Source organism: Diorhabda sublineata, chromosome 8, assembly GCF_026230105.1.
Source record: "Diorhabda sublineata isolate icDioSubl1.1 chromosome 8, icDioSubl1.1, whole genome shotgun sequence".
Lineage (NCBI taxonomy): Eukaryota > Metazoa > Arthropoda > Insecta > Coleoptera > Chrysomelidae > Diorhabda > Diorhabda sublineata.
The window spans coordinates 7,179,595-7,201,171 of NC_079481.1; the positions used below are offsets into that span (position 1 = coordinate 7,179,595).

At 30.9% G+C, this 21,577-nt stretch overlaps 2 protein-coding genes across 4 annotated transcripts; one reads left to right on the top strand and one right to left on the bottom strand.

Annotated features, from left to right (window-relative positions):
- The first annotated feature begins 154 nt into the window (after nucleotides 1-154).
- LOC130447360 (coronin-7) lies at nucleotides 155-15,589 on the top strand. 2 transcript variants are annotated; one of them, XM_056784134.1, is made up of 16 exons: nucleotides 155-743; nucleotides 797-1,033; nucleotides 2,231-2,498; nucleotides 2,561-2,768; nucleotides 3,814-3,958; nucleotides 4,085-4,297; nucleotides 5,817-5,996; nucleotides 6,218-6,597; nucleotides 6,682-6,905; nucleotides 6,966-7,079; nucleotides 8,159-8,479; nucleotides 8,532-8,941; nucleotides 8,994-9,200; nucleotides 10,566-10,701; nucleotides 10,802-10,941; nucleotides 12,242-15,589. In XM_056784134.1, the coding sequence occupies exons 1-16, from the start codon at nucleotides 399-401 to the stop codon at nucleotides 12,332-12,334; spliced, it is 3,621 nt and encodes a 1,206-aa protein (XP_056640112.1). In that variant the 5' UTR covers nucleotides 155-398; the 3' UTR covers nucleotides 12,335-15,589. The 2 variants fall into 2 exon arrangements, with proteins under 2 accessions (XP_056640112.1, XP_056640113.1); XM_056784135.1 differs by lacking the exon at nucleotides 5,817-5,996.
- On the bottom strand, nucleotides 13,838-21,228 carry LOC130447361 (RNA cytidine acetyltransferase). Of its 2 annotated transcripts, none has more exons than XM_056784136.1 (10): nucleotides 21,100-21,228; nucleotides 20,358-21,045; nucleotides 20,000-20,301; nucleotides 18,570-18,842; nucleotides 17,994-18,518; nucleotides 17,677-17,945; nucleotides 17,389-17,621; nucleotides 17,160-17,332; nucleotides 15,874-16,256; nucleotides 13,838-15,777 (listed from the first exon to the last, which is right to left on the bottom strand). In XM_056784136.1, the coding sequence occupies exons 1-10, from the start codon at nucleotides 21,205-21,207 to the stop codon at nucleotides 15,675-15,677; spliced, it is 3,057 nt and encodes a 1,018-aa protein (XP_056640114.1). In that variant the 5' UTR covers nucleotides 21,208-21,228; the 3' UTR covers nucleotides 13,838-15,674. The 2 variants fall into 2 exon arrangements, with proteins under 2 accessions (XP_056640114.1, XP_056640115.1); XM_056784137.1 differs by having other exon boundaries at nucleotides 15,650-15,820.
- Between the last annotated feature and the right edge of the window lie 349 nt (nucleotides 21,229-21,577).

Genomic DNA, 21,577 nt, shown 5'->3' on the forward strand with positions numbered 1-21,577 from the left:
GTACCAGTTTTATTTAAATTATAATATTAAACGATGAAGTATAACGATATGAAGTTTAACAATAAATTTATTCATTTATTTTATTTATTTAATCGGATGAGATACGGATCGCAGCTTTGTATGACATTGTTTTGATTTTTGACATATGTTTTTTGTTTGACCGACAGAAGTGTCAAGCTTTCCCGGTGATGGGCGTATAGAACGAAAGTTGATTCATTTTAAATCAATTTAATAATTCAAATTACGCCCAATTATAGTTTAAGTACTAATATTATTAATTACTATTAAGTATATATAGTAGAACCAAAACTGAAGTATATTTAATAATATTTATCCTATTTACATAGTATATTCCTTATTAGGTATACAAATTTTATGTAAGTGAGAAAATTTAAATCATGGCGTGGAGATTTAAAGCGAGTAAATACAAAAATGCTGCCCCTATTGTCCCTAAACCCGAAAATTATGTTCGAGATATCAGTGTGGGTTCCTATCAAACTTATGGAAACAATATTGCTGCTTCTGCTAAATTCATGGCATTTAATTGGGACCACTCGGGGTCTAGTTTGGCTGTGCTCCCCTTAGATGATTACGGCAGAAAAGGAAAATTATTACCTCTTCTGCACGCTCATTCTGATACTGTGACTGATATTTCTTTTTCGCCATTCCACGACGGACTTTTAGCTACAGGTTCTCAAGACTGCTTAGTAAAAATATGGAACATTCCTAAAGAAGGCTTACAAGTGAGTTATAAGAATCAATTATTTTAATAATTAACGTTTATCATAATTTTTAGGAATCGCTTAGTAATGCAGAATCTACTTTTTCTCATAAACAACGTAGAGTAGAATTAGTTGGTTTCCATCCGACGGCCGATTTTCTTCTTCATTCCACTTCTTTCACTACTTTAACCTTATGGGATTTACTCACAGAACAAGAATTGTTTTCAAATTCTGATGCCTCAGAAGTAATCCAATCTGTTAGTTGGAAAAGGGATGGAACACTACTGGCTACCTCAGCAAAAGATAAACAAGTGAGTAATATGAATAAATATCTTGAAAAAAATTTGTTTTATATAGAATCAAGGATTAATCAACTTTGTTAGATGTGGCGTTTATCTCATTTGGCACCTTTTGAACTATAATTTAGTTGAAAATCTAATTTTAAGGGATTCTTGTGTTACTGCTGCTCAATTAAAAGACTAAATTGATGGCTTTCATTATAAAAAAGGTTTTTTATTGCAAGAAATTTTTTACTAATACATATAGTTTAAAACCTCATTCCACTAATATCAAGATTTAATTGCATTTTTTTATTAAATTTCTTCTCAAATTCATCTGTCATTAAAGGAAATACAAAAAAATTGATTTAACCTTAATTTTCTACAACTTTTTACTTCCTACATCTTTTTATATGTTTTTTTTTGATAATTTTCTTGGTTTTTGGTTACTTTTGATAGAAAATCAGTTTAAAATAAAAGATGAAAATTAATGTTTTGACTTTATACTCATTTTATATAAAAATATCTAAAATCATGATGATTTATCATGTATAATGTTATTAATGTTTTATATTTCAAATTTTTTAACTTCATTGTGTCCTAATTGTTTGGTTTATTCAATAATTTCACCTATTTTTATTTATTTTGAGACTTTTATACTTCTTGCTATATTTTTTTTATATTTACAGATATTTTTAGTTCATAGTATTTCAATGATTATTTTAAAGTTGTTTTTTGTTTCTAAATTGTCTTTTATTGATGATCCTATGCGGATGTTTCTTTTTATTATAAGGACAATGGTGCCTAGGACAAAAATTAATTATTAAATTTATCAAATTGGAAAGAAAATTGTCATACTTCAGATGGTTTCCTGCAGTACCACAAACACACAAAAATTTGCTAAATTCTCTTTTGAGTGTAAAAATAATCAAATTTTTCATCTGTATTGCCTGGGATTTATGTTAAAACCTTGGAGCATTACATTTAAAAGACCCTCTCTTTTTTGATATCTGTATTGTTGAATTTCCTGCAATCTGTGGTAAAACCTGGAGGTATCGCACTTAAAGGGGTCTAATAAATGTAGATAAGCGTTTTTTGGTAGCACCATATAATATAGGACTTATTAAATTTCAAATCGAATGCTGCTTATATGAAACGCTGTGTCCTAGTGGGTTAGTAATAAAATTATTGGTAAATGATGAACCATTTGTCAATGAATTGTCTTTCAAGGTACGAATTGTAGACCCTAGATTAGAATCATCCTGTATAAAATCGACAAATTCCCACCCGGGAATTAAAGATTCCAAAGTAGTTTGGCTCGGTGAACAAAATAAGATTTTAACGACAGGATTCGATGCTCAGAGATTAAGACAGGTGATAATTAGGGACCTTCGTAATATATGCGAACCTGAAAAGACTTTAGAATTAGATTGTTCTACTGGTATATTGATCCCGTTGTATGATGCTGATACCGGTATGCTCTTTTTAGCTGGAAAAGGTGAGTTAGATAATTATTTATAATAATATTAGTTAGTTACCATATAATTCGTTTTTTTTTAGGGGATACAACCATTATGTACATGGAAGTGACCGACAAGGATCCTTATTTTATAGAAGGTATAAGACATTCCGGGGAACAAACAAAAGGGGTCTGTTTAGTACCGAAACGTGCTTTAAATATAATGCAGGGAGAAGTTAACAGAATATTGCAACTGACCAGTTCTTCCGTAATTCCAGTGACTTATCAAGTACCTAGAAAAACATACAGGTGAGAATTGTTGTTATTTGTTATTAATATAACAAATCAAATTGAATAATGGTATTTTATTTATTTCTAATGATACGTTTACATAGAAAAGCGTTAACTGTTGTTTTATAATTGAATAAACCTGAATTTATTCACTAAGTGCGTGCAATTGGAGCTGAAGGACATTCAGGACCGTTTTCGCTCCAGAAAAAATAGAAGGGGAACGATTAATATGTACAGGGGTTGTTTCAGAAGTATTACATATTTAATACATTTTGGACCAGTTTCTTTTATAAAAATAATAGAAAACGTGTTCGATTTTATTGCTCCTCTCCTTGATTAATCCTCGGATATTTATTTATCAAAAATATGCTATATCTCACAGAAATAACATGTACAGGGGTTATTTCAGAAGTATTATATGTTTAATACATGCAGGATCACTTTTTTTATTTAAAAAAATGAAATGCATGCTTGGAGTGTACTGATTATTTCTTTTATTAATCGTCAGACATTTTTTTATCAAAAAATATTATATTTCACAGGATTAACATGTACAGGGGCTGTTGCAGAAGTATTATATGTTTATTACATTTTGGACCAGTTTATTTCATAAAAATAATAGAAAATGTGCTCGAATTTTATTGTTTCTTTCCTTGAATTACCCTCAGACATTTATTTATCGAAAAAAATTAGATTTTGTTGAATAAATTTGTGCAATAGCTATTTAACACTTATTTATCTAAAAGTGTATATCTTTATTTCATAACAACCCCTGTATAAATTAATACTGAGAAATTTAATTTTTTCTCAATTAATAAATGTCTAGGTATGATTCAAGGCAAGAATAAATAAGCTTCGAGCATGTTTATTATTTTTTTGTAATAAACTACTAAAGTGATGAAAAAAATTGATATGAAAACCGAGATTAAGTCTTTTGGTAGTCTTTTGGGGTCTTTCAGAATCAATTTTTGAGTTTTTCACGTTCAACTCGGCCCTTTAGCCGCTAGTTTCAACTCTATTGCCATTCTTAACGAGATCAAAACATTTTATTTATTTTATTCAGGGACTTTCATTCGGATATCTATCCAGACACTCCAGGTTATATAACAGAACTAGTATCGACTGATTGGTTCCAAGGAAAAAACGTTCCTTTACAAAAAATGTCTTTAGATCCAGCCAAACGCGAAAATGGAGAGGAACCAATAGTCGTAAGTTTTTCTCTATCAACATACTGATAACATGAATAGAAAATTTTTTTTTTCCAACGTGTCCATAGTTATTTTCAATTTTTTCAGTTTGGAATGAATTTATTGTTGTAATAATGTTGTATTTAGGTACATAGGGGTAGTATACAACAAATGCGAGAAGACTACAACAATCTTAAATTGCATTCTAAACCGGAACCACAAAAAACGAAATCGACGCCACAAAAGGTTGATCTTCATCCTGTTAAGGGATTGATCAAGGATTTCGAGAAGGATAATAAACAGATCGAAGAAGAAAATAATGATATTAATGCAAAAATCAACGATAATGAATTAGAAAAGGTAATTAATTGATATTGATTTTCTATTTCATAAATTAATTAAACATAAGTGGGTCTAAATAACTTTAATAATCTATTTTTTGGTTATTTGGAATAATTTTGAAGGTCCTTCGTATATTGGTGACTATAAAGGGACATAGTCGTTGATTAATTAATACGATACAACTTTTTTAATCCGACAATCTATTGCTATGGTATAATATGATCTTTTTATAAAAATATCAAAAATTAACAAAAATATTGAACCAAAATCACATTTTTTAAATTTAAAAATATTTAAATTTGTAATTTTAATTGTCTATCTCACAAGTCAAAGCTTCATCTAGATCGACCAAAAACTTCTTTGTGGTTCATTGACACCAAATCCGTACGTTTTTCGTCGTTTGATTCACTACCATCGATTGCATACCGTTTTTAGAATGGTAAGAATCTTATCAGATGTTTTTTTTGTATCCTAGAGTGAAAAATTGCCATTTTTGGTAGTTTCTCTGCAATGTTTTTAGGAAATTTCACTAATTCAGCATCTTCATCGTAAAAGCTTGTAACTTTTCTCCCACACTTTGTATATACTTTTTAAACCCATAAAAACGTTCTAAAGAATGTAACCGACCAGTTAACAGTCACACCAGCTTAAAAATGTTCAAATAAACTACTTTGAAGGTTATAACATAGTTTAAATGGAAAATATTTCTTATAACTTTTCTGGTACACCTCGTATATACTTTTGAATCTTATTGGAACGTTCAAAAGAATGTGATCAATAATTTAAAAGTCACACTAGTTTAAAAACAACTTTTGTTACATGTTTAGATGTTCAAATAAACTACTTTGAACGGTATAATATTTTTCAAATGGGAAATAAGTCTTGTAACTTTTATTACGGACCTCGTATATATTATTTAGACCCATAAAACGTTTATAAGAATGTCACCGACCAGTTAAAAGTCACACCAATTTAAAAACAACTTTTGTTACATGTTTAGATTTTCAAATGAACTACTTTGAACGGTATAACAAATATCTGTGTTGTAACTTTTCTCGCGCACCTCGTATATACTGTTTAGACCCATAAAAACGTTTAAAAGAATGTCACCGATCAGTCAAAAGTCACACCAATTTGAAAACAACTTTTGTTACATGTTTAGATTTTCAAATGAACTACTTTGAACGGTATAACAAATATATGTGTTGTAACCTTTCTCACGCACCTCGTATATATTGTTTAGACCCATAAAAACGTTTAAAAGAATGTCACTCTGTAGCCTTCACTAATTTTTGATTAACTTTCACCCATAAATCATTTAGAAAATGACTTTTCATTCAACTTTATCCGGAAATTTTTCATTATAACCAAAAAAAAATTTGAAACACTAAAACAAAAAAAAATCACCGAGTTTAAAACAAAACAAGCTACGGTTATATTTGAACTACTTCACTCGTACAGTATTGATTAGTTTTATAAATGTTGTATTTTGATTAAAAAAAATTGAACATAACCTCGAATGGAAAAATTTTCGTAGATAACTTCTATAATTCCCCCTAAACCTTTACCGAGGACATCGAGAACAAGTTCAATTTGTGATTCCCAATCAATCGATGATGCTAATGTACCTAAACCCGTTGCTAGACCTCGTACAAACAGTTGCGCCCCCGTTGTTACTTCTGTTAGCCCCATCGCACCTGCCTCCGGTGGATACAAGGTTATTTCCAGTGTTACGATTCGTTTTTTATTTGTAGATAATCACTGTGTGATTTTTCGCTCTGCTCAGTTGCAATTTCATTTTTTTTTTGTATTCTTGTTGAATTTTTTTGCTTTTTTTTGTACATATTAAAAAATTTCACAGCATGCGTTTGCTTATTTACATTTGATTTTTGGTTTTTATTTTATTTATTTTTAATTATATATTTTAATATTTTTTAGCCACGATTGGGTCCGAAACCGTTTACCCCACCGAACCTCAACGACCCCGAAAACACTTTTTCTAAAGTATTTTCAGTACCGGCTGTACCGACAACGATAAATCAAGAAAAAGAAGTACCGGATGCATCTAATATAAAAACCGAAGAATCGAATTTGAAATCAGAATCCGGTAACGGAAAATCTGCTTCTAGTGGAGAAGAAGAAGCTAGCAGCGATTCTGGCTACGTACCGAAAACTCCAAGTACCGCAGAACGTAGAAAATTATTCGAAAAATCTAATTCCAAAGAAAATGATCCGGAAGAAATGGATTCTGTTGATTTCGAAAGGGGATCATTGCAGAGGGCTAGTATCGCCGAAAGGAGAAAATTGTACGAAAATAGGTGAGTTTATTGGATGTTTGATCTTGTTAAAAGCTATGTTAGTATCCGAAAAGTGAAATTTTCAAATATTATCCTTCGAATTAGGTCTATGACTGTACAAGAACAAGGTTCGGATAAAAAGGAAAATTCCCCGGTGATGCTTAGACGAAAAGATTCATTAAAAAATCGTAAAAATACCGATGATGTTTTGAAAGATGATAACAATAGAAAAAGTATGCCGATAGCTAAACAGCAATCAATGGATCCGGTTGGAATGAGGAAATCGGAAGTGTCTGTACCAACACCAAAAAGAACCTCCACTGTTTTCGGTACCGTAATAATATACAAATATATTTTTATTTTTTTTTAATTATGTTTTTTATTTTTAGGTCGGGTTTCGAAATTTAGACATTTAAAAGGTACTCCGTTACACAAATCGTTCCATATTGAAAACATCAGGAATCTAAGTAGACAAATACCCGGTGAATGTGATGGATTCCAAGGTAACCGTCATCATTTTCATCTCAATTTGATTTAGATCATCAACACCGTTTAGTTCAATAGAAAGTACATAGAAAAAAGGATTTCTTCCTTTGAAAATTTTTAGTACCGGGATAACTTTTTCTAATATTTTGGTGTCCTTGGGATTCAATTAGGGATGTAGGAGCGCTTCTACTTTGAAAACTATACGTCCGGATCATTTTTACGAATACCTGGATAGTTTTTTCATCCTTATTTATATTTGGTGACTTTGGGATTCGATTTGGACACCTTGGGATTAATTTAAGAAGAAAGGAGGATCTCCAGTTTAGTGAGAACATCTAGTAATGGATTCTGAAAAAGATTCTCCAAATTCAATTGGACATTTCACTCATTAGGACACTAACTGGATGGTTTTTTCATCTATGTTTGAATTTGGTGTTCTTGGGATCCAATTGAGAATCTAGGAATACTCAAAGTGCTGGTAAAGGGATTCTAAAAGGATAATTTGAATTTCCTTTGAAATTGCACAAAGTAACATTATATTCGGATAGATTTTTCATGTATTGTTTGCATTTGGAGACCTTGGGATTCAATTTAGGATCTAGGAACGCGTCTAGCTTGTAAAGAATATTTGGAAAAGGATCCTTACAAATCGTTTGGAAACTATGGCTAGTAAATAAACATCTGGATGATTTTTACGTCCTTATTTGAAGTTGGAGACCTTGGGATTCAATTTAGTTTGAAAAAATGGGATACAAAAAGGATTCTTTCAAATTCTTTGGAAAATATGGTCAGTAAGTGAACATCTGGATGGTATTTTCGTCCTTATTTGATTTTGGAGACCTTGGGATTCAATTTAGTACTTTGGGATCTCTCCGGTATGAAGAGAGTAGCTGGAAAAGGAATCCAAAAAGGATTCTTACAAATTTCTAGGAAATGATGCTTAATAGAGTCTAGGAAAGCTTCAATTTAAGAATATTATATGGAAATGGGTTTCAGAAATGATTATTTCTGACCACTGCAGGTTTATCCCGGTTTTTCTATCTGTACTGTATATATCAATCCCTGTTTCGTTTAAATCACTTTTTTATGGTTGTAGCTAATCCAGAAAGAGTGGCCGTACCTCTAAGCGGACCTGGAGGTAAAATCGCCGTATTCGAAGTAAATAAAACGGGACGGTTACCGGACGGTGTAATTCCCGCCTTAGTTCACGGTAACAACGTCATGGATTTCGCATGGGATCCGTTCGATACGAAACGATTGGCGGTCGCTTGCGACGACGGCGTCATTAAATTATGGAGAATTCCAGAGAACGGTCTTACGGAACAAACAAACGAAGCGGATGAAGAATTCAACGCTCATTCCGATAAAATTTATTTTGTCAAATTCCATCCAACGGCAAAGGACGTTTTAGCTTCCGGTAATAATTCATTATAAGTCCTTAAAAACAGTTATTTTTATAATTTTCGTAGGCTCCTACGATATGACGATCAAATTATGGGATTTGAGTACTTTAACGGAAAAAATCGTGTTAAAAGGACACACGGATCAAATTTTCAGTTTCGCTTGGTCGCCGTGCGGTTCTTATTGTGCGACAGCTAGCAAAGACAGTAAAATCCGCATATACAAACCTCGAGCTAACGAATATCCAGTAAGGGAAGGTAAAGGTCCCGAAGGGAACCGAGGAGCCAGGATCACTTGGGCTTTGGACGGTCATTTTGTAGTAGCAACCGGTTTCGATAAAGTATCCGAACGACAGATTTACGTTTACAAATCGGACAATCTCATCAATCCTTTGAATACTATCGGTTTGGACGTTTCTCCTGCTATTCTGATTCCCCATTATGATGAGGACAGTTCGACTTTGTTCGTTACAGGAAAAGTGAGTAACTCCATCGAATCGATGTTATGATTATACTTTTTTTTTATTTTAGGGCGATTCGACTGTATACGCTTTCGAAATAACCGAAGAACAACCGTTCATCTGTCCTTTGAGTCATCACAGATGCACTTCTCTGCATCAAGGTTTATCGTTTCTTCCGAAAAATGTCTGTGATGTATCGAATGTTGAATTCGCCAAAGCTTTTCGACTTACCAATAATTCCATTGAACCTTTGTCGTTTACGGTACCCAGAATTAAGGTAATCTTTGTTTATTTTATTGTTAAATCAACTCGATTTTTAAATATTTCGATTAAATAGTTTCCTCCTCATATAATTGAATATAATTATTAATTTCGATCCTTTAAAATCGATTATTTTTTCATATAAAGTTATTCAGTTTTAAATAATTTAGAAAAACATCATAAACTAACCCTAAATCTTCTTTTTCTCTGGGAGTACTTTTAGTATATTATAGGGGTTCAAGAATACTACCCTGTCGAATACTTCTTTTTGATACACTTTTTTTTAATTTTTGAAATCATTGTTCACAGCTTTTGGAATGATGAACCAGGTGCGATCAAAGGATACATTTAAAATTTGTTACAAAAGACTGCCCTTGGTTAGCAATACACGTTTTATCTAAACCCGGGAGGTTTCTTTCTGATTGACTATATTTTGTGGCTTTCTAAATATCAAAACGTTTCAATTTGAGCTTATTTTTTGATTTTTCAAAAAAACCAGAAGTCTTACGGCACTAAATCTGTCGAATAAGATGGATAAAAGCCTTGTAACATCCAAAAAGTCTCGAATCGAAAACGAATTGTGACTAAAAGTGAGGAATTGTGTCAAAAAGTTTCCCTTTGAGCTTATTTTCTGATTTGTCGAAAGAATCAGAAGCCTTATGGCACTAAATCTGGCGAATAAGATGGATAAGGTAGACAGAAAGACTTGTAACATCCAATAAGCTTCGAATCGAAAACGAACTGTGGTTAAATATGAGGAATTATGTCAAAAAGTTCTTCTTTAAGCATATTTTTTTTTTTTCGAAAGAACCAGAAGTCTTACGGCACTAAATCTGGCGAATAAGATGAATAAAAGTCTTGTAACATCCAAAAAGCCTCGAATAGAAAACGAATTGAGACTAAAAGTGAGAAATAGTGCCAAAAAGTTTCTCTATTAGTACATTCTTCCATTTTTCCATGAACCATAAGTCCTATAACACTAAATCTGGTAAATAAAGTGGATATAGGTAAACCGAAAGATTTCTAATGTCCAAAAAGTCTTGAATCGATAACGATTTGTGGCTAGAAGTTGCCTTTTAGTATCTTTTCGCTTCTTTCGAAAAACCATAAGTCGTATAGCACTGAATCTGGTGAATAAGGTGGATATAGGTAGACAAAAAGGCTATTAACAGCAAATAGTCTCTTATCGACATTGATTCAATGTCAAGGATGGTATCAAAACGTCTCTCTTTTAGTACATTATTTTTATTTTTTCGAAGAACCACAAGTCGTATGGCACTAAATCTGGAGAATAAAGTGGAACTTAATGCTCATGAAGTTAGATAAGAAACAAAAGTTTGAACTAAGTTGATTTATCTAAATGATTATGCTTTTTGTTTAGACGGATCTCTTCCAAGACGATTTATTCCCCCCAACTAGGGTAACTTGGAGCCCGACAATGTCCAGCTTGGACTGGTTCAATGGAAAAGAGAAGCTACCACAAAAAATAAGTTTGCAGCCCGAAGGAATGGAATTATGTAAGTATTTAAAACTTTTTGCTATTTTTTTTTGAAAAATGAGTGCCTTAAACTGAAAAATACGGTCGAAAATAACCTAAAAATGTCCGTTCTGTTGTAGTATCGGAATCCCAGGGCCAGGCGAATAGTGGTGCGGAAAGGACAATAAATAAATCCGCATCTAGTCCTTTTATAGGTCTTAATCATGGTAAAGTCGGTTGGGACGTCGACGTCAGTGACGTTAAGAATAAACAAGACGAAGTAAGAATTGTTTTTTAATTATTTTGTCTACTTAACGAATAAATTTTCAAAATCCTTCAGTATCGCCAAGTTATATACAGAAAAAGCATTTATCACCTTTATCGTACCAAAAATATTTTTATGTACGAGGGAGAATCGATTAATAGTTCATGATATCTTTTTGAACGAAACTGAGTTTTTTGAATTGGAAATCGTTTTATTTCCCAAATTTCTCGAAATACATATTCTATTTCAGCCCTATACATTATGACAAAAGTTTTTTCCTTATTTTCTTTTTTTTTCAATAAAAAAATCTGTAGAAGTAATCAAAATAGGTATCGGAAACAAATCTCTTTTCCTCAGCTGTTTATGCATATTTGTAACCAAGGAATAGTTAATTTGAACTAAATCTGTAGCGTAATTCATGGAGTCACGTCTACTTTAGGGTCGATTTACCCCGAGGGGTGTATTCTTATCCATATTTCAGTTAAACTACAACGAAAATCCTTCGAAGTTGTCATAGAATTACGTTTATAATTAATTCCGAAGAGGTTTTAATAAGAAACTTTTATCGATTCGTGAATTAAAACTGTGTAAAAACAACATTTAAATTTTGACATTAGTCGAATGACAGATGGTTATTTATATGAGCAGTGTTTCCTTATCAATGAAGATCCTGGAAATTCTAAAAATCTTCTGTAGAATCGATTATCTTTTTCCCGACCTACTCATTTTGATTTGGAAACGAAAAATAGTCAGTTTGGCCTAAATCTGGAGAATATATAGCCTAATCAGAGGGATTTTTTATAAAAGTAGTACAACTTTGTATTTTCTTGGTGGAAAAGTACTTTTTTCTTGTCCAAAAGCAGTCTCACCTACTTTGAGGTGGTTTTACCCCGAAGGGGTGTGTTCTAATCCATATTGTAGTTCAACTTGAACAAAAATCCTTCAAAGTTGTCACACTTATACATTTATAATTACTTTTGAAGACCCGTTAGTCTTCTACAGAGTCGAATTTTTTTTCCGGACCTACCCATTAAGATTTGAAAGCAAAAAATAGTCACTTTGTGCTAAATCTGTAGAATTCGTAGTCTAATTCATGGATTTTTTGGTAAATATTGTACTCCCTCGTAATTTTTTGGTAGAAAAGTCCTTTTTTCTTGTCCAAAAGCAGTCTCATCTACTTTGGGGTGGGTTTACCAGGAGGGGTGTGTTCTAATCCTTATTGCAAGTTGAACTACAATAAAAATCCTTCAAAGTTGTCACACAATTACGTTTAAAATCAAAATTAAATTTTTTTTCAAATTTTTTCTTTATTCAGATAAAAAGATCAGTCAGCAATAAATTGCAAGTCAACCTGACCCTAGAGCAAGACACCATGGAAGGGGTGGACGAGAAAGAATGGTTGGAATAAAATACTGCAAAAAAATTGACAAAAAAATAGCTAAATATTAATATTATATTTAAAATTTATTCGAAAGATGTTGTATCCGGAGTAACATTTTGTAATAACTGAAAAACACTCACAGCCTGATTCATTTTTTCCTATTTTATATTAATTACAATTATCTTTCATCTTTTTATATAAAAGGACATTGTAGATAGGTACAATTTAAAAAAAAAAATGGTTTGTTATGGTTATTTTTGGCAAAAGGACGAAAAGTGAAGATAAATGGCGCAGTCAGTAGGATTTTCATCAAAATTTGGTAAAATATATAAGTTTATCACTTCAATTATGAAGGAACCAATATATACTAATATTTAATTTATAATATTGTCAATAATTAGGGGAAAATATTCCGAAATCCCCGTTAAAATTGAGAAAAATGATTGGAAAATGTGGTACATACGTGAAAACACTGAAATGACTCCAAAATTTTTGGAAAATCGTGAAAACCTGTATAATTGGTAAAAAAATTATGTATACTAAAATCAAGACAACTATTTAAAAAAATCAGAACGTCCCATAACCAAAAATAACATAGCAACCGTTAATTAGCATTAATATCAATAGTAAACAAAAAAAATCAATTATAAGATAAATGCGGAAAAAATCTTCGCTCATACAAAGCTTTCTACTCTTAAAACAAATTTCAAGAACCCCCCTGGTATTTCACAGCTCATTTAATATAACAAACATAAAGATCCCCTTCGTATTTATATTCTATCAATCCCTATAAAGAATTCAAGGTCCCCCTTATATAGCAAAACACTGAAATGTTTTTCGTCTAATTTTTCAAAGATTTATTGTTCCACTTCAAGATCCCCCTCGTATTTCAAAGCTTTCTATTCCTATAACCAACTACAATATCCCCCTCGTATTTCGTAGGTTTCATAAAACAAAATCAACGTACCCCTCGTATAACAAATAATTATTTTTTAAATATTTGAAGTTTTTCACAGTATGTTTCGATTAATATAAAACAAACTTCAAGATCCCCCTGGTATTTAAAAGCTTTCAATCCATATTACAAAACTGAAGATCCCCCTCGTAATTTTAATTTTTCAATCCCCATAACAAAATTCAATGTTCCCCTCGTATAGTAAAACGCTGAAATGTTTTTTTTTACTTTATATACAGTATGCGCCTAAACTTATATAATCAATTTCTTCTTTTTTATATAAATATTTATATATGTATATGAAATTAGCTTCGTGTATTCTTAAAGAAAAAGCAATACGTGGAAAAATGTAGTTTTTAAGGTATATTAGAAATGGAAGTAAGATTTTTTCCGTATATCAAATTTCAATTCAACTGCTTTTCATGATTTTTTTCTGTCATAATTTGACATAATCACAAAAAAAAATCATACGACGTCTAGTCAGTTGACAAATGCTTTAATTATGGTAAATGTTTGATCTCTACTTTGAGCTTCTCTAATAACCATTCGAAATAATGAAAATTTTTTTGTGGAAATGTTTTTGATAAGCAGTTGGTGTGCCAAAAAGAAAACGACCAATTGTTTTTAGTTTTATATACGTGCTCAATATTTCCAATAACGTAGTGACCTATTTGTATTTGTTTTTCCAAAATAAGTGGTGTATGAGGAAAGTAATAATATTTGGCAACGTTGTACGTGGTGAAAACATTGAAATCACCAAAAAATTTGAATAACTCTTGGAAATATGAGGAGAAGTTTAATAAAGAGGGAACATTTTTGAAAATTCTGTGAAGTAATTGGAAAAATTGTTGAGAAGTTGATTGAAAAAATTTTGGCTGGAAAATTCGATAAATTTTGAAAATGAAAAGCTTCTTGTAAGATTCTGATATTCAATAAATTTGAAAACTGCCAAAAAACTCCTAAAATTCATGCAAATTTGAACAAAATAATTCATGAAAACCTTGAGAAAAGTTGAAAAATTAGTAATTATCGGAAAATAGTTGGAATGGGAAAAACCCTAAAATATGTGGGAAATGTAGAAAATCATTAGATTTCACTCGAAATATTGGGAAAATGTCGAAAATGAGAAACTCTGGAAGTTTCTGAAATTCGAAAAAATTTCAAACCACAACATAAAAATCAAAATTTGCCGAAAAACTAATAAAATTCATGGAAATTTGAATAAAATAACCTTGGAAAATGTGGAAATTTTGAAAATTTCGTAAAATTAAGAGAAATACTTAAAAATTGAGGGAAAACCTACACTTTGTGGAAAATGGTGGGATTTTGGCTGAAAAATTGGAAAAGTGTGTAAAACGGGAAGCTCTGGAATGTTCTGTAATCCGAAAAATTTGAAATTCCTAACAAAAAAATTAATGTGCTGACATCCTCAGAAAATTAAGAGAAATATGGTAAATTTGGATAAAATAATTCATAAAAAACTTGGAAAATTGATGAAAATATATTCGAAAATTCCGTAAGATATAGAAAATTGAAAAGCGTGTTTGGAAAGTTAAAAAAATGTGAAATTTGAAGGATAAACTGAAAGATACAGAAACAGGAAAAAAACCATTGAATTTTACCGGAAAACTAATAAATTTCATGGAAACTTGGAAGAAAATAATTCATAAAAACCATGGGAAAAGCTGGAAAATTAGGAAATATATTTGTAAAATTAGGAGAGGACCCAAAATATGTCAAAAAAGGAAAATTAATGAATATATATCTAAAAATTGGATTGAAAAATCTCCTAAAACAATTGGAAAATTGAGAGAAATTAAAAATCCAAGATATATTTTTCTATTAAATATAAACATAACCTCATTGTTCTTGGAAACCCATACTATTTGAAAAATTTGACAACGTTGTACAAAATTACTTTTTTCAAGACATGCACCGATTTTTATAGTATAAAACCCATATATATTCATAAAAACCGATCAAACATCGTTTTGTAAAAAATATATTTGGGTCACTGATGAATTCAATGTATTTTGATATATTTTTTTTAGTCTTTAAGTACTTTATATTGAATATTTTTTACAGTGGGACAACAAAATGTTCTCTTTTTATATATATACAAAAAAAACAATCTATAAAGTACCGAAAAAGTATTTTCTTTTTCGAAAACTTTAATAGTAGCGTAGTAATTTTAACCCACGGTATATATACACACTAAAAAAATTTTTATTTATTTATACGTGTACTTTTTTACTTAAATTAATGTTGTGAATGTAGTAATTTAATATTAAAACACTCATATAGTAATAAATTATTTCTACCCCTTTTTAACCGATTTTTAATCCACTATCCCATTGATTTATGTCAAAGAAAAAAATTCAACAGTATTAGATCAGTAAAAATATTGTTTATTTACAATGTTTTATTTTTATTTTTAGTCTTCTTCTTCTTAACTTTAACACTCAAGTTTAATTCTTCTTCTACGTTATTAGTTTCGTGTACACGTTTCTCCCCGCTGGAATTAAACAAAATATGTCAAAACTATTTAAATTGACGAACTAAAAACACATAATCAGATTCAAAATTTCTTTATACCATCATAAAAAAATACCTTTTGATTGTTACAATGGATTTCTTTCCTTTGCCCGTCAAACTTTTCGCCCATTCATCTTCCCCACCTTTGATAGCGAACTGCTCCAAATTCTCGTTCTTCAACTTTTCCAACTCCTTTTTTTGTTTCTTCTTCAATTCTTTAGCGGCTTCTTCGAGTTCGTCTTGTACACTTTGAGCTACCGGTGTCATGTTAACTTCTCCGGTGTTCTTTATAGGTAAGAATCGTTTTTCTATATCTTCCTCGACGGCGCCGGTAAGATACTGACTACAACGTCTTATTAAACGATTAAAAAGACCTAAAAGTTGACTGGAAGGTAAGTCTAGTTCTTTTGATAAATCATCTACTGTTTTGTGTTGTAAACCGAGGCCTAGAAGAATCGCCTAAAAGAAAAATTTTGTTCAAAAATACATAAAAGATCATTAATGACTTATATAATCAATATATTTTGATAAATCATCCACTGGTTTGTATTACAATTCGACAACTCAAAGTATAACCCAAAAGGACAATTTTTGTATAAAAGGAACTTAAAATACAATATAAAAGAAAAAAGGGGCTATAATTGTCATTAATTGAATCCTTAATGACATATCATCAAAATATTTTGATAAATCATCCACAGGTTTCTATTACAATCTGAGAACCGAAAGAATCATCTAAAGGGACAATTTGTATATTAAAAGGACCCAAAATGCAATTTTAATACAAAATAAAACAGAAAAGGGGCCATTATTGTCACTAATTGAATCATTAATGACTTATATTATCTAGACTACCATCTAAATATTCAAATCACCTTAAAGAGAAAATTTTTGTACAAAAAGAACCCAAAAGGCAGGGTATAGAGATATAAAAAAAATAAAGAATTAAAATTGTCATTTAAAGTGAAATTACTAATGATATGTATAATTTTTAGTCCTTGGTATAATATTGCGGTTTGTATCTCAAAAAAATCACTCGAAAGAGAAAAGTTTTATATAAAAAGAACACAAATGGCAGGATCAAAAACATTTTGACAACAAAATAAAAGTAAAATTTATGAGATAATTAAAAGAAAAATGCTAAAGCTAATATATATGTAGTTACATATAACAAGAGACATAACCGAATCTCTTGTCTCTATACTTGGGACTATACCAGAAGTCCTAATAATATCAGAAAGGATCAAAGAACTAATAGTTACAGAGACGTTCCTTCGGAATAAAGCAAAATCAAAGTCATAATAAATCCTTCAAGTTCCAGTGTATTGTCACCCCTTCGAATATACATTCAAAGTAGCTTACCGATTGAACTGCTGACATTTGCACATCCCCCAAATTATTCAAAAAATACAGTTTGGCTAAAGCAGGCATTAAATCCATTATAAGATGATAATCGACCAAATTGTTACTGTACATTTCCAATCTTTTCAAATCGTACTTCATAAAATGAATATCCAATTCCATTTTAGTTAAATCTGAAAAGTAATTTATAAAAAATTTTTACAACCCGAAAAAAAAAAATTTCACTAACCTTTAGTTTTCAATTTGATGTTTTTATTCGATAGCACCCCCAAAGCTAAACTAGGTGAAAATTTACTAAACTGATAAGCCAACAAATTAACGAATCTCCTACGGAAATCCGTCCAATATGCAGCTAACCAATCCACTTCTTGTATCTCCTCGGTATTCAAAACATTTAACATAATACAAGAATGTTCACCAGTTAAATCGTTCGTAGTTTGTCGAAGATACACAGGGACATAACTGAAAAATAAAAAAAAATAAAAACTAAAACTAATAAAAATAGTTTTGAACCCACCCAGCTTTTTTCCAAAATTTCAACAACTGTTCTGTCAGTCCAAAAGATACCCCGATATAATCCAATCTCTCCGGAGGTCTTTCATTCAATTTAAAAAGTAAAGGTGGTAAAGATTTCCTCGGTTCGATAGTTTCTTCTAATAAACCCACTTCCGAATCAACTACATTATCAATTTCTTGTTTCGGCAGCTCAGATTCTTCCTCTAAATTCGGTATTTTGAATTCGTAATATTTCTTAAGGATATCCAAAGCTCTTGCACCGTATCCCATCTAAAATATGATAAATTAATAATTCATATAAATAATTATTTCACTTACCCCTTGATAATCCGGATGTGTGGCTATTCTCACTATCCTAGCACCTGCCAATTTAGGAAAATCAGCATCCTGATACTGCTGCCCTATTGTCCATGGAATCAAGTCTCCGGATGCTCTCTTACCCCTAGAAAACCCTTCCAATACACTATTTTTAGAAATTTCACCTTCCAAGCAAACTTGAATTATCACTAAAACTTCCGGTAGAGTTCTTCTATTTGGATCTACAGGGCCTAATAGACAAAATAGATGGTGGGCAGGTGCGTCAGACATCATTTGAAGATCGTTCGGTGTATTTTTATAATGCGAAGCTACATATAAGGCTACTATCCTTTGTAAAAATTCTTCCGAAGCTTTGTGGTAACAAAACAGAGTATCACGATTTATGTAATATAAATCACAGTTATCCGGCGGGGGGCAACCTGATGAAATCGGTGTAACCGACGTGGAATCTAGACATAACAATTTCACCAGCCAAGTTTCCACTGCGTCTCCTGGTTTATAACGAATCGATTCGTTCAAAGAAACCTATAATTCATGAAAATTAAAGTAATTAAAAAAAATATATTAGAATAGTACCTCGTGTAATGTTCTTCCTGTAGCTGCACCGGAATCTTTCTTATTTACAGCGTTTGTGTTGGCGCCTATCGGTGCTGCTTGTATCCTTAGTTGATTCAATAGTTTAAGTGATAATGATCTACCGGTTCCTTCGTAACCGTTGATTGTTGATGCTAAGAAAACTAAGTAAGGCCCTAGCATGGATTTAACGTATGGTAGAGGTATAGCTGCAGCTTCATCTATTACTAATAATTCCGCTTGAGACAGTTTCCCACTGTCTGTTGGATGTATATACTGAAAATTTATTTATATCATGACTAGAAAGGTTTCTTTATAAATAATGCTCTGTAGAGGTCTTTAGGATTGGTGTCAAAACATTTCCTTTTTAGAACTATCCAAAATCTACCTTTTTAATTTTATTTAAACTGAACACGATTTTATATAAGTTTATCAGACTTGAAATAATTTTAGCACTAATTTGTCTGTTACAATGATTTTCATGGATCCATATGAAAGCCTATGCTTTCTAACGGTCAACTTATAGCAGTTTCTCTTATATTTTTGACCCCTCCTTGCCTTCTACTGACTCAATTCCACTTTTAAATTGCCAATAATCAAGTTTTAATCAATCTTAATGTTTTTCGAGAATCATTTTTCACTACAAGTACTATTTTCACTAAAAAGGTTACAACAATCACTGCTTGCCTTAACTACTAGTTAAAATAGGGCTTAAATAGTCATCAGTGAAAAGTCTTGGTAAAAATTTGTCACCTATATGTCTAGTTTGTAATTTATATGTTAAAATGATTTTCATGGATCCGTATGAAACCCTTTCTCATATGTTTTTGAGATTTAGAAGAAAGTCTTGATCCCTTCTTGTATTCTACTGACTCAATTCCACTTTTAAACTGCCAATAATCAGATTTCAATTAATTATAATGTATTTTCCAAGATTCAGCACTATTTCCCCATAGCAATCACTGCTAATTCTGCATAATTTTTTTTTCATCTGTTCAAATTGAAACACTATTTTTTATTTCAATTTATTAGTCAAAAGTCTTGAAAAAAAATTTACCTCTCATTCATTTCATTTGCTATTTATATGTTATTGAGCTGTTTAACAGTTAACATTCTATGTGAACAAACAAATTTACTTCTAGAACATTTTTTTTATGTTTTTGGATCAAATACAACCCTTCCTTTTTTTATTGATTCATTTCCACTTTTGGATCACCAATAAACAAATTTTAATTAATTTTGATATTAATATGTCGTTAAAGATCAATTTTTCACTGCAAATACGATCCCACTAAAGCAGTTGCAGTGGTGTCTATTCATCTCAATTACTAATTAAAATAAAAGCAATTTAAGAAATCCAAATTCAAGCATAATATATTTTGATCACACCTCGTACATAAAAATAAATACATAAACAAATATAATAAACTTACCTGAATAGTTTGTCGATGTTCTCTGAATACGTTAACCCTAATAACTGCTTTATTGAACTCTGGATTAGTACTTTGCATTAAACCATAGTCGATGTGTTCCTGATATTCCAAAGCGTCGAAACCTTTAAAAACAAACTCGAAGAAAGTATTCAAATTCTCAGGACTGGGACTCGTTACATAAATATTTGAATATCCAAAAGCTATTGCTGCAGAAACTGCTAATCCCAAAGCTGCAGATTTGCCTCTTCCTCTCGAAGCAGTTAGTGATACAGTAGATCTGAGAGTCTTTTCTGAAATCGCTTCTACAATAAAAAAACTTTTTAGTATAAATCAAATTGAAAAAATATTAGAATCTTACCTATAAATTTGAGTAGAGCTTTAGCCTGGTCGACAGTTTTACAAAGATTTACTAAATTTCCCACTGGTTGCGTATCCCTTAACTGTTCTTTCAAATCATTGAGTTCGGTGACGTTTTCATCAAGTTCCTGTACATTTTCAACTGGTTTGACATGTAAATTGTGCGACGATATCGGAAGAACTGAAAGCTGATCATCAACTACCAAAGAACGTTTACAAAATGCTAGCGACAATAAAAATCTTTCGTTAAATCTACAAACTACATCTTGGTGGGCTTCTGTTCTAAATCTTTGATGTACGTCCATGCTCATAGTATATAATTGTTTAAGAGAGTTCACAGATCTTAGTAATAAAACTATTAAGCCGCCTCCTTCTACGGTTTCTATAGTTCTGGCTAGTAAATTTGGAGTTAGAGCTTCAAAATCTTGTAAAACACACATCCCATATGTATTTCCGAGGATTTTGTGCGTTTCCGAATAATAACAGAATCGTATTTTCGTAGAAGCTAAGAATAATTCAAATGGATCATCTTCATTAACACTTAGTTTTCCGGCTTGAACTTTATGTTGAATTTGCTTCATTCGCTTTTTTCTATGACTGCTAAATCCAAGTTCTTTTTTATAACACCATAATACCGTTGGCCTGGCTTTAACTTCTGCCTTTGCCAACATGTGGTGTAAAATAACTACCTAAAATTTTTTATTTATAAATAACTAATTATAATGTTGTTTACTTTTTATTACTTGATCTTTTCCTTTATCCCCAACAATTACAAATAATGTCCTGTGTCCAAGTTTAACCCCATTTTCGATTAAAACTCGGATTCTGTTGTCTATTTTCTTTCTAACCATGTTTATTTTTCTAACCTCAAACTGGAAATAAGGTTATCTTGTTTGTCTTATATTAAAATTTAAATCTTCTTTTTTAAAACTTGTTTAATAGTGCAAATTAACTACTACAATCTGTCAATTTCAAATGTCACTTTCTTTTTTATATAATAATTTTTAAATAAACGTTATTATATTATATTTGGTTTTCAAGTAAACAAAATGGATATTTTTGATATAAATTATCATTCTTTTATGGTTAGATTGTTAAAAAACACATTTGTCGACAGTTAGCAAATTGAAGAAAAATATTATAGCATTATTATTAATACGTCTCTGTTCAATATCTGGAATAATTATCAAGTATATGAATTATTTCTATATATTTTATACT

Excerpts from the sequence above, each read along its gene's own strand:
- LOC130447360 (XM_056784134.1), top strand. The coding sequence starts at position 399 with ATGGCGTGGAGATTTAAAGCGAGTAAATACAAAAATGCTGCCCCTATT. Across the intron at positions 6,598-6,681 it reads AGAAAATTGTACGAAAATAG|GTCTATGACTGTACAAGAAC; the intron begins GTGAGTTTATTG and ends CCTTCGAATTAG. Across the intron at positions 6,906-6,965 it reads AAGAACCTCCACTGTTTTCG|GTCGGGTTTCGAAATTTAGA; the intron begins GTACCGTAATAA and ends TTTTATTTTTAG.
- LOC130447361 (XM_056784136.1), bottom strand. The coding sequence starts at position 21,207 with ATGGTTAGAAAGAAAATAGACAACAGAATCCGAGTTTTAATCGAAAAT. Across the intron at positions 20,302-20,357 it reads AGCTCTACTCAAATTTATAG|AAGCGATTTCAGAAAAGACT; the intron begins GTAAGATTCTAA and ends TTTTTATTGTAG. Across the intron at positions 18,843-19,999 it reads AACATCGACAAACTATTCAG|TATATACATCCAACAGACAG; the intron begins GTAAGTTTATTA and ends ATAAATTTTCAG.